Source organism: Chaetodon trifascialis, chromosome 5 (genome assembly GCF_039877785.1).
Source record: "Chaetodon trifascialis isolate fChaTrf1 chromosome 5, fChaTrf1.hap1, whole genome shotgun sequence".
In the NCBI taxonomy this organism is placed as follows: Eukaryota; Metazoa; Chordata; class Actinopteri; order Chaetodontiformes; family Chaetodontidae; genus Chaetodon; species Chaetodon trifascialis.
Window position 1 is genome coordinate 17,304,317 of NC_092060.1, and position 11,500 is coordinate 17,315,816.

Consider the following 11,500-nt stretch of genomic DNA (forward strand, 5'->3'; position numbering starts at 1 on the left):
TGTCCCCAAAAGGGAAGTCAACTGTGGGTGTGTGTGTGTGTGTGTGTGTGTGTGTGTGTGTGTGTGTGTGTGTGGGACTGCTATGAGTCAAAGATGTGAAGACCTTAGATCCAGCCACTTCAAACAACATCATTAACTATTACACACATGAGCAACTTAATTTTCTCCAACTCTCTCTCTCTATCTCTCTCTCTCATACACACACACACACACACACACACACACACGCACACGCACACACACACACACACACACACACACACACACACACACACACACTGTATACTCTTCCACCACCAACATTATCACGGAAGCGAAGTTCATTTCAGTGACTGCAGTATTTAGTATCTTTTTTTCTCAGTAAAAATGCACACCAATCTCTCATATTTTATTTTCAGTGTTTCTCTTTACAATTCTTACAAGCTGGCTGAGAAGAGCTTGCACTGGTAATAGGTAGTTCAGAAGAGTATTAAAATGCTGGGAGTACACTGGAGAATCTATTCATAATGAGAATCTGAGCCACAATTATTCATTGAGCACTATGTCCCTATTCTTCCTAAGTTCCTGACAAAACAAAGAAAAGAATAATGTATATGGACTTCAGAGTGAAAGGACTGTAATTATGCGTAAGATGATACATTTCACCATTTAACATTCACAGCATAGCTGTTTTATCGTTCTGAAGTCTTTAAATTAAATATATTGTGTGTGTGTCTTCTGAAGAAGAGCATTCCTCTTTTCCACCTTCCTTCCTTACACCACTCTGCCAAATCAACCCTTTGGCAACCCACATAAAACAGTACTGTTTGTGGAAGTTTGGCCACTAAAAAGTGATGGGATAGAAGTAGCAAAACACTGTTAAATAAAAATCTATAGGTAAAGATGTCAAGAAGACATAGAAACTACCTTACCTTGAACTCTGTCTCAATGTTGGCCAGTCTTGCCAGTTCATTGCTGAGCTCCAGAGCGGTCAGCACAGGGTCTTCACTGCTGAGCGACAGGTAAGCTGCGCTGGCCAGACCCTTATATGCATTCATCCTGGAGCGCGAATGACTGAACGAGTCTTTCTTCTGTTTCTCCACACATTCTGAACACTTACAGAAGTAGTCATGTGGCCTTTCTATGCGAGCCCCCTTCGTCAAAAGGATGTGGACGATCTCGTACTCCTGGCAGTGTGCTGCCAGGATGATGGGCGTGACGTCATGCGAGAAACGCGTTCCATCCTCGTCGTAGGCGTAAAAGTCGTCATCACGCATCTCCTGCTCCAGAGGGCTCAAAGCCAGTCGGAGACCTCCACGAAAAGCAGGGTGGCCGAGAATGGCTTCAACGATCCTAACATAACCCTTGGAGATAGCCAAAAGCAGACCATCCCCGATCCTGGCCAAACCATCCTTCTTTAGGAGCAGCTCGGTCACTTCTAGGTGCTCATTACCGACTGCCAGCTGCAAAGCATTCTGGCCCATGTAGTCCACACAATTGAAGTTAAGCGTTTTGGACTCTTCCAGCATTTTGCGCACCACAGGAATGTTTCCGTATTCAGCAGCATCCAAAAAACGCTCCTCCTCTGCAGTGAGGGGCGACCCACGTTCATTGAACATGTAGGCTGGGCCCCGCACTGCCTGGCGACGCCCCTTCTCTCTCAGTGTGGTGTGCCGGCGATGCATGGCTTCCACCCTGGAGGCAGTAAAGAGGAGAGCAGATGAAGGAGTGATGAAGGGATGAAGGATAAGGGAAAGAAAAAAGGGGAGCAAGAGAGCAGATTATGGAGGTAAGAGGAAATGACAGTATCATTAGTTACATCAGAGTGACTATGGTGTTACAAGGCAAACAAAGTCATCACTGTCTCTCTTTGTGGATGTCCTACGTGGACAGGCACTGGTCAAACATTATCAGCAGTGCTTAAGGTATGACCCCTGAGAAAATCCCATGGAGACATGTGATGTATCTGTCTCCAGCAAGATCAATGAATGATAGCAGGGTCAAAGCTCATTGCAGGGGCCATCCCAGGTCAACAGCTCTAATTGGCAAAAAAGAGATGAAGCTGTCACCTTAATTGGTTCTGGCATGACAAACTCACACCATGAGTCTGTGGTCAACCCAAGAGGCTCTTTGGCCAGTGGTCTTTGTCTATCACCACATGCATAAACACAGGCATGAACACTTACCCATGTAGCTCTATTCACAACCCGTCCTCATTCCCAGAGCGTCAAATACCAATGCTTTGTCATTCCCCTCAACATCTCATACAGATGCACAAGGTACTCTTCAGTGTCTGTATGACACACTCTGGGCTTTCAATTAACTCGAATGTAAACCCATCTACTGCTATATTAGATGCCCAAAGCAACTGTCCCAGCCATCCAAAACATTTGTATCCCAGTAATACACAAGGCCTTCCTGCCAGAAAGCTTTTCTAACGCATGGTTAATGTTGTGAAACAGTTGAAGTGTGGTTGGCTCAGACACCAGGTTAGGTTTAGGAGAAGATCATTCTCTTTTAGTGTCACTTATGGTTTCTCATGGGACTTGAACCCCAGTCTCCTGAGTGAAAGTCATGTGTTTGTTTGACCGATCTATCCACCACACGTACCTCCTTTTGTGGACATTCTTGCTCTTTATACTATGTCATCTGCTCTGAGCATCTAATATTGTCATGGATGAGTTTACAGTGAAATTAGCATAAAGCCCAGTGTGTCTCATACAGATGCTAAAGTGGACCTTGTGCATCTGTATGAGATGCCGAGGAAGACTGACAAGGCTCCCATTAAATGTCCTTATTTGTTTGTCTTCCTAACTGGAGCACTATTTCTAGTGACACACTGTCACATCCCAGCAGGACACAGTGGTTAAAAAACCTTCATCAATAGAAACTGGTCAAATAAAACTAGCTGTACCTTGCACAGAACCCCAGGTAATCACCCCTGTTCCTGCAAAACACATTTTATTGGCACTATTGTACCTCTCCTATCGTACTTTTTTAGAAACACAAAGATCTGTCACAATGATTGCATCTGCTGTGCAGCCTGACACTCTGACCTGCATTGTGAAAAAAGCCTTGATGTTCCCCAAAGACGGAAAAATGTGAGGGAGAAAGACTGACTGACAGTGTGGGAGTGGAGAGAGATACTGCACATGGGTAAGCTTTAAAATGCAAAATGGGAATGGGAAATTAGTAGTGGTGTTGGTGGTTTAGTTTTGCAATGTGAAAAAAACAATTTAGACTTTAGATTTGATTTATAAAATGTAAAGGTCATAGTAGAGTGACACTGAAACAATTCTTATTAGAAGGCAAAACACCTGCTTGCTAACTTGAATAGACTGTGTTTTCCGCATTGGTGCACTGAACTTAAAAATGACAATTTCACAATAAGGCCTGTCATCAAAATATATAAATTGTGTGTTTGTGTTTGTGTGTGTGTGTGTGTGTGTGTGTGTGTGTGTGTGTGTGTGTGTGTGTGTGTGTGTGTGTGTGTGTGTGTGTGTGTGTGTGTGTGTGTATGCACACAAGGCTGGACACTGAAGGAAAATGTGAAAATAGAAACCTGTTCATGGTGAAAACATTCCCCGGGGGTGTCAAAGGATGTGGAACTGAGAAGATGAAGAAAGCTCACCAAGGCAAATCACTGTGGGAGAGTGCGTGAGCATGTGTGTGCATGTGTGTATGTGTGAGACGGGGAAAGAGAGAAAGCGTGTTTGTCAGTGTGTGTTTAAAGGGTATAATAGGCCTGCAGCTCTTGATTTTCGATTTACACAATCAGCTGTGTATGCCTTGGGCTGCCAATCAATGGTAGATGGCAAAATCTCCCTCTTTCTCTCTTTCTCTTACACACATGCACAATTGATATCTCACAAATGAACACACACAGAAGCAGAAAAATGCATCATTTGTAAAATGCGATGTAAACCGGTAAAGCCATGCAGTGAATACTGCCTTTATGGAGTTTATTATGATAATATAAAGCACAGACTTCTAAAGGCCGATGTTTGTGTTGTTGGTTTACTACAGTGCATTGCCTGTGTCTAATATCTCCAGCATCTCTTGTGTCCACACACACACACACACACACACACACACACACACACACACACACACACACACACACACACACACACACACTCACAGACATATTTGTAAGCATTGGGAGGATTCCTCATGAGTGAGGGGACAGTCTGACTGCCAGCCCATTTAGCTAACCTTATAGTCAAGTAATGAATTGCCATTTTCCATCCCTCTCTATCTTGCTGTCCATCCATCTCTGACTATTTGTGATTCTGATCTGAAATTGAATTTACCTGCATTATTTCTGTGCGGAATTAAAATCACAAACATGGGAATGGAAAATAGATGGATGGGGAGACGGAGTGTGTGTGTGTGTGTGAGGGAGAGGGAGAGGAAAAGAGAGGGAGAGGGGGAGAGAGAGAGAGAGAGAGAGAGATTAACCAGAAGAAAAATGAGTGAGTGAACTGCATATGTATGTACTGTATTATGTATGACTTCTTATAGTGTAAGCAGTTGTATTCATGCATCATATTGTGTTCTTGAGACTAAAGGACTTTACAGTTGTTGCAAGTGAGACCACCAGACTTCATTCCCAACATTGGTGTAGCAGATCATGATGTCATGCTGCAATCCCACTCGAGCTGTTGAATACAAGTCCAATTTTGTAATCGCTGCTTTGCTTCACAAACACCTGAGAAAAAATATCTGGGTTTCAACAGCTTTCTGGATGTTGGACTGTATTCACTAAAAAAGTAGACTCCAAAAAAAAAATGCAAGGGGTTGTAGACATGATTCAGTCTTGAATCGCAACATTGGCAACCTTTCCACATTTCATTTGATGTAGGACTAATGGCCTGCTTGAAGCAACTGGCAATATCATTATATGTTAACGGTTTTTAATCCCTAAATCAAACACTGCATCGCTTCAGCTGTTACTGACTTGCAGCTCTCATTTTGATGCTGCATCCAAGTCAAAGGCTGCTGCAGAGCCTGTCGAAGCAAGCAGCTCTCTCTCCTATTAAACTGTCAGAAAAGGGAGAAACTATCGTGCACCACTGCTACTGGTGATTCCAACTTCATTACAGCACACCATTGCAGAAATCTTGCCTCATCCAGCCAAGATGTAGTTCTTTCATACCAATGACGCTGTGTTTGGATTATAATAAAATGACAAGCATAATTAATGTAATGTAATCTCCGTGGTGAAATAACCCACCAAAGAAAAATAAGCTGCCTCTACTTTGAGTTACACAGTATGACTTTCCATTTTTTTTATGTATTTAATTGCCTTTGGAGAGTTCTAATTTCGTAAACTTTCGTTTAGTTAGAAATTTTAGTTGACAGTCATAAAGCAATTGCTGTTATGGTCTATGTTGTTGAAGTATCATGCCAAGAAGACAAAGATCAGTGGTGCCTGTCTTCACATGTAAGACATTTTGCACTCGAATGAAATTTATGGATAGAGGGAAGCAAACTCATCTAGAAACAATGATGGTCAGCAGTAAAGAAAGTCAGTCTGATTAGCGGTGGGCTAAAATGAGCAAAACCTCAGATATGGTCTTTGAAAAAGTGTTGCTTCTGCAGTCATCCATCCATCCATTTTCTATACCCGACTATCCCTTTCAGGGTTGCGGGGGGGCTGGAGCCTATCCCAGCTGTCAACGGGCAAGAGGCGGGGTACACCCTGGACCGGTTGCCAGTCGATCACAGGGCAACATATAGAGACAGACAACCATTCACGCTCACACTCACACCTAAGGACAATTTAGAGTCACCAATTAACCTAATGAGCATGTTTTTGGTCTGTGGGAGGAAGCCGGAGTGCCCGGAGAGAACCCACGCATGCACGGGAAGAACATACAAACTTCACACAGAAAGGCCCCGCCCAAGCCGGGGATTGAACTGGCGACCTTCTTGCTGTGAGGCATGCGCACTACCTGCTGCGTCACCGTGCCACCTTTCTGCAGTCAACATATTCTTATTCCAATTAATGCAAATGAGCACATAGAAGGTGTTTTTTGGAAAAAGTTAAAGAGTGTAAATGTAAACAAAACACTTCCATTACAGCTTCAGTATGTATTGAAAAACATTACCTTACTGTGAGCTCTTCTGTCAGGAACTCTGTATAATCAGTTTTGAATTGATCATCCTCTTTTCTGATCTGAACTGTCTAAGGATGCTTCACCAGGTTCATTATTTTCAGCTTAAGCAGTCTGCTAGGTTACAGTAGGTCATTTACTGGTGAACCAGAGAAAAAGACAAGACGATGAATCAGGTTCAACATTAGATTTGAAAAAAAGGAAAGAAACAGAAGTTTTGACACAGCAGGAATATTTACAGAACCGACTAATGAGTTAGTACTTTATTAGTGTACAGACATGAGAAGAATATTTTAGAAGAGTTAGGTACTCTCTCGGTTCTCTTTCACTCTGTCTTGCGTGGAAGAGAGCATAGTGCATTCACTTTTTCAAGCAGTAAATTGACTATTTTAACAATCAAAGGTGAGCTGCTCACCATATTTCACTGGTAATGAGAAAGGGGCATATTCACCCTCTTTTACCCTCTCTTTGACACACACACAAGCACACAAAGGTGTCCAACATTTAGCCTTGTCAGGCATTAGTGACAGTATACATGCTTCTTTTCCATGCAAGGCCTTTTAAGCTGAACACTGGTGTATCAAAGGGGCAGACCAGATCAAAGACCCAACGCTGAGGCCTGCCATTCTCAAAACCTGTTAGTCATAGCTAAGCTGGCACTGCTACATGAATACCCATTAAGTGTCACCATTTATGTCCCATTTGTGTCCTGCATGAATGCAATGGCCTGCTCCCACCAAATGGTCTGACAAGCACTTATCTTACACTGCAGCAGTTAAACATATAGCACAACCGAGTGAAATTATTTCATAGGACACTACTTTTGCAAAATGGTCCCCAATCGGGGTTTTACGAGTGACTCTGTGCATATTTTGTGTGCGAGATGAGCGTGTCATTGTGGGGATGTACCGTGGAGCGATTTGTGTAGTCTTCTCCAGCTCAGTGTCACATGGTTCTGCTCCGATTTCTCGCTCTTACTCAGACTAACACACACACACACACACACACACACACACACACACACACACACACACACACACACACACACACACACACAATCCCTGTTGACTGGTGCTTATGCATTCATGCACAAGAACCAATCAATCTCTCTCTCTTTCTCTCTCTCTCTCAACACAAGGACAACATAAGGGCTGTGGCGGAAAAGCCCCACAGAAACACAAATTCATTCAAACTCACACACCCTCTGCTTGCTTATGTAGACCTCCTGTACATGCATTCACAATTCACAGTGCAGTCTAAGCACAGCAGCTACACACTGTCAGCTTAAGTGAACGAGGCTGGGAGAGAGCTTCAGACACTCCACTTATTTGGGAACTGATTTTTAAGATAAAACCACCACATTTCTGCACAAGCTAAGTTAAAATAACAGCAAAAAAGTTTGAAAATGTTCCATTTGCAACTGAAGCAGTGCATGACAGCAAATTATAAGATGACCTGTAAAGCTGAGTGTCAATCACTGGTCCATATCTGCACAGACAGGTGAATGCAGCTGGCTCAGTGAAAATCCCGGCTGCTTTACTCTACCCCCTGAAAAGCTGACCTCTACTTGTTGGCATCCCAAGTGGATTAGTTGCTGCTGATTAAATTCCCTCAACCAAGAACAGCGTTGCCATTTCTAAACGATGGCTCAGCTGCCTGTTTGCATAACTTCAAATGGAGTTCCTAAATAAGCAGTCCACTGAAAGCCACGAGACTGTTTGCTTGACTTATTTGTCATGTTTCTGGATAGATGAATAAAAGTTGTGGGTGAATATGGACAGATGACTCACGTTTGCCTGGGTTCGGAGTTGAACTCAGTGTCGATGTGTTCAACAGAGTAGTGGTTCCCCTGGTCCGAGAGCTCCGGCGCGCGGTGGAGTCTCTGTCCGCGGTGCTGAAAGCGCTGAGCGTTCGCCGCGTCTCGTCCTCTCCACTTGGGAAACGGCTCATCATAGCGGCCGTACACCTCGTCTATCCGTACATCCCGCCGCGAACGAAACGGAGAGCCACTGTCCCCGGTGCCGTGGCGGAACTTTGGCTGTGTGAGGTGTGGGGAGTCCCCTGGTTCCCGGTTCTCTGGAGACGGGTGAAGACACTGCGGAGAGGCTAGGTAAGGTGGGTCTGTGTCCCCCAGGAGCGGAGAGGCAGAGGAGAAGAGGTCTAAGGGCCGCGCAGAGGACGGAGATTGCCGGGGAAGACAGACAGACAGCGGCGGGGAGGAGGACTCGGAGAGATGTCCTCCTTCGCCGCTGTCGCTTTCCTCTCCCTCGTCAGACATGGGAAGAGTTCGTGAGCAGCATATACTTTAAATATTTTGAGCTATGTGACAGACATTTAACGATGTTTGTCAAAGTTTCAGCCGCACAAGTTTCTTCTGAGCCGCGCAGCAGCGACGAGCCAAGCCTCCACCTTTGCACGAGAGCGCGCGCTCCAATTAGAAAGGGACGAGAGTGCGCGCGCAGGGAGCCAACCCGTTACAAAATGGGGGAAATGAAGAAGTGGCCGCACTAGAAACTACCTCAACTGACACATTGCGTTGGCTTGCAAATACATACACGTTATGCTTATATTTACCATTGAGAAAAACAAGCATGCTACGAGTTTTCAGTCTTTGCATGTTTGAAAATGCCTGTATTTTTATAACACACGTTTTACTGCTCTGTTCTGGGAAGCTAACACACACATATGAGGCCAAGTCACTCAGCTGTCTTCTTTATGAAAAGTAAGCACACACAAGTGGTTTTTTTATAAGAAAGGTGACCCAGGCAAGTAAGCTACTGTCAAATAAAACACTGGAATAATAAAACAAAGCTCTTCTTTGTAAGATAATTTGCAGTGCGGTCAAACTGTTTTCAGTGATGGAGGGACAATCCACTTGGAAAAGTTGGAGGTTGGATGGGGAGTGAAGGGGTTAACGTGCCCACCTGTTGTATGGCAATCACCGGTACTGACATAATCTTGTTATTGCATCAGAGAACAAACAATTCATACTTGCAGTAACCCACATCTAACCTCAGATTATGTAGGTTCATCTTTGGATACACTGAGTCCTTGCTTGTGCCTTGGCGGATTTAGACAAATGAGGACATAAAGCCGTTTAAGGTCTCGACCTTCAGATGTAAAGAGGAAGACAATGCAGTGTTTGAATGTCACTGTATCCTTGTATGTGTGTGTGTGTGTGTGTGTGTGTGTGTGTGTGTGTGTGTGTGTGGTCCTGTAATTAGAGGCAGGGTCCCATTAGTCACGATGGAGACTTCCTGCACCCCCACACAGACAATGACCAGTCCTGTTCCAGCTCTTTGATCTATCCCAACACATGCACACAGATCTCAACAAATCAAATGAACACCCATCACACATGACAAACTGTTTTCACTGGCGTTTACATTTGGGTGGAAAACAGCTCCCAAAACTGTCTCGAGTGAGGTCTGTAAATTACCCAGAATATCTGGTGGTTTTAATTCTGGTAAAACACATTGCTTTTGTTATAAATCTAAAATAAAAAATGATACATTTCATGATAACTTACTGATTCTTTAATTCTTAATAAATCACAGTGGTCCATTATCCATTTAAACATTATGAATCAAAAACATTCATCATATTTGTTGAACTGCTGAGCAGCAATTTGCAAAAACACAGGAGGACAAACTTTGTAGATTGATGTTTTTAACCACTGACCGTTAAGCGTCGGGTTTCACCACTTATTCCCTCACTTCAGTAGCTTGCAATTACTCAGCTAAATGATAGTAATTTCCAGGAAATTATTTCAAAAATAAAAGCGAAATATAATTTCTTTTTCTTGGAAATGAGGAAACCAAGGGACTCATAAAATACTTCCATGTCAGATTTTTACATTTTCCCCACATTAGAGTGATAGGATTCAAATTGAAAAACCAGTGAAGCAGCCCTGGAGGATTAATTACACTTATGAAAAAGAGTGTTTTAATGACACTGTAGAACTGGTTCAAGACACTCCTCAAGACTGATGAAAAGAAAAAAAAACTGGTTTGGGATTTCATACCAATATGCTCTTCACATTCAAGCCCTGTGACCTTGAGCAGAAGAACATCTCGTGGTAATGAATTATTATTGCTAAGGTTTCCCCTTAATCCATCTGAAGCCCTCAGGTAATACAGAGATAAGAACTGGGAGAAACTGTGTGCCAGTGCACACAAAGTCCTGAGTGAATGTCAAGAGATACTGAGTGGCTATCCCTTTGCGTGTGTGTATGTATGTAAGGGTCTGCCATTGCACCTCTTCTGTATTGCTTTGGGCTTGTGAAGTGGGGTTGCTGTGAGTGTATGTGTGTGATAACAAAGCTACAGTAAGCTTCTTTAAGGCTTCATCCTGACTATTTTTTGTTTTGTTTTGACAACCACCCAAGCTAATGCTGCATTTAAAGTGCCATTGTAAGAAGCATGATATTCAAGGTCAGAGCCTGTGTCTTTGTGAGTAAGTGTAACAATTACTTGGTGCCGTATTTGTCCAAGGCACACTATTACTCTTCCTACTTTGTACAAGTAAGCCACTGCAGATGTGCAGAGCCCTAATAAACAGACCAGACTCCTTTAGGGATGTTAATAGAATGAAAACAATGGAATTACTCATTTGATCATTCAAAAGGGTAAATCTGTAGTCAATAATGGAGGGTCTCTGTGTGGGTTTAAATTTTCTGGCCTTACCTCAGTCACTTGTGTCACAGCAGGAGTTTTCTGTGGTCTGTCACAGGTAGAACTCCAGCTGAGAAATCACTGATTAGAGGAGTTTAGGAAAGCTACATGCATGAAAGCTTCGATTAACAGAGAATAATGCAGCAGAACCTTTCCCTATATGTTTCAGTGGGCAAAGATGGCGACCACTTAATATGGATTTTAGCATTTCAAATACCACGCTGAAGTCAATGTGTGCTCAGGACGTTTGAGTTAAGATACTGTATTCCTAAAAAGGAAGACAGAGATAGAGATCAAAGGTCTGGTATGGTCTTATAAAACATCACTCTAATCCCCTCAGCAGGCCAAACATTAAACACTCGTCACTCACTGTTCATATTAAAACATGCAGTCCCACAAATCTGATGAGAGAAGAACACATACGGAGAGACTGGTGTGACAGCAGACTCTCGTCCTCTTTACAGGCCCTGCTTTCAACTGTTTCCATCAGTAGAGCGCAGTCTGTGTCCGACCCCCATCTGTGGCATCACCAGCTAGCTGCTTGTAGCATTTGGTAAAAAAAAAAAACAGCACCTCTCTGATTAACCCCCTCCGGCAGCTTAGTCAGTCTTGTCTGTTCAACAAGCTGTTGGGGGGGGTTACATCCTCTGGTGACAGCAGACAGCAGATGTGCCAGTTTGGTGATGCCAGCTATAACTTCCTCTGGAGGAAACCAAGAATTGTAGGAAC

The 11,500-nt window shown here is 43.4% G+C and overlaps 1 protein-coding gene across 1 annotated transcript in view; it reads right to left on the minus strand.

Moving 5' to 3' along the window:
* Window positions 1-8,407, minus strand: part of trpc7b (transient receptor potential cation channel, subfamily C, member 7b) — a 49,909-nt gene extending 41,502 nt beyond the window's left edge. Inside the window, exons 1-2 of the mRNA XM_070963404.1 lie at window positions 7,889-8,407; window positions 912-1,674 (exon numbers count right to left, since the gene is read on the minus strand). Of these exons, the coding sequence (XP_070819505.1) occupies window positions 912-1,674; window positions 7,889-8,376 (1,251 nt within the window). The 5' untranslated portion in view covers window positions 8,377-8,407. The remainder of the gene's footprint in view (window positions 1-911; window positions 1,675-7,888) is intronic.
* Between the last annotated feature and the right edge of the window lie 3,093 nt (window positions 8,408-11,500).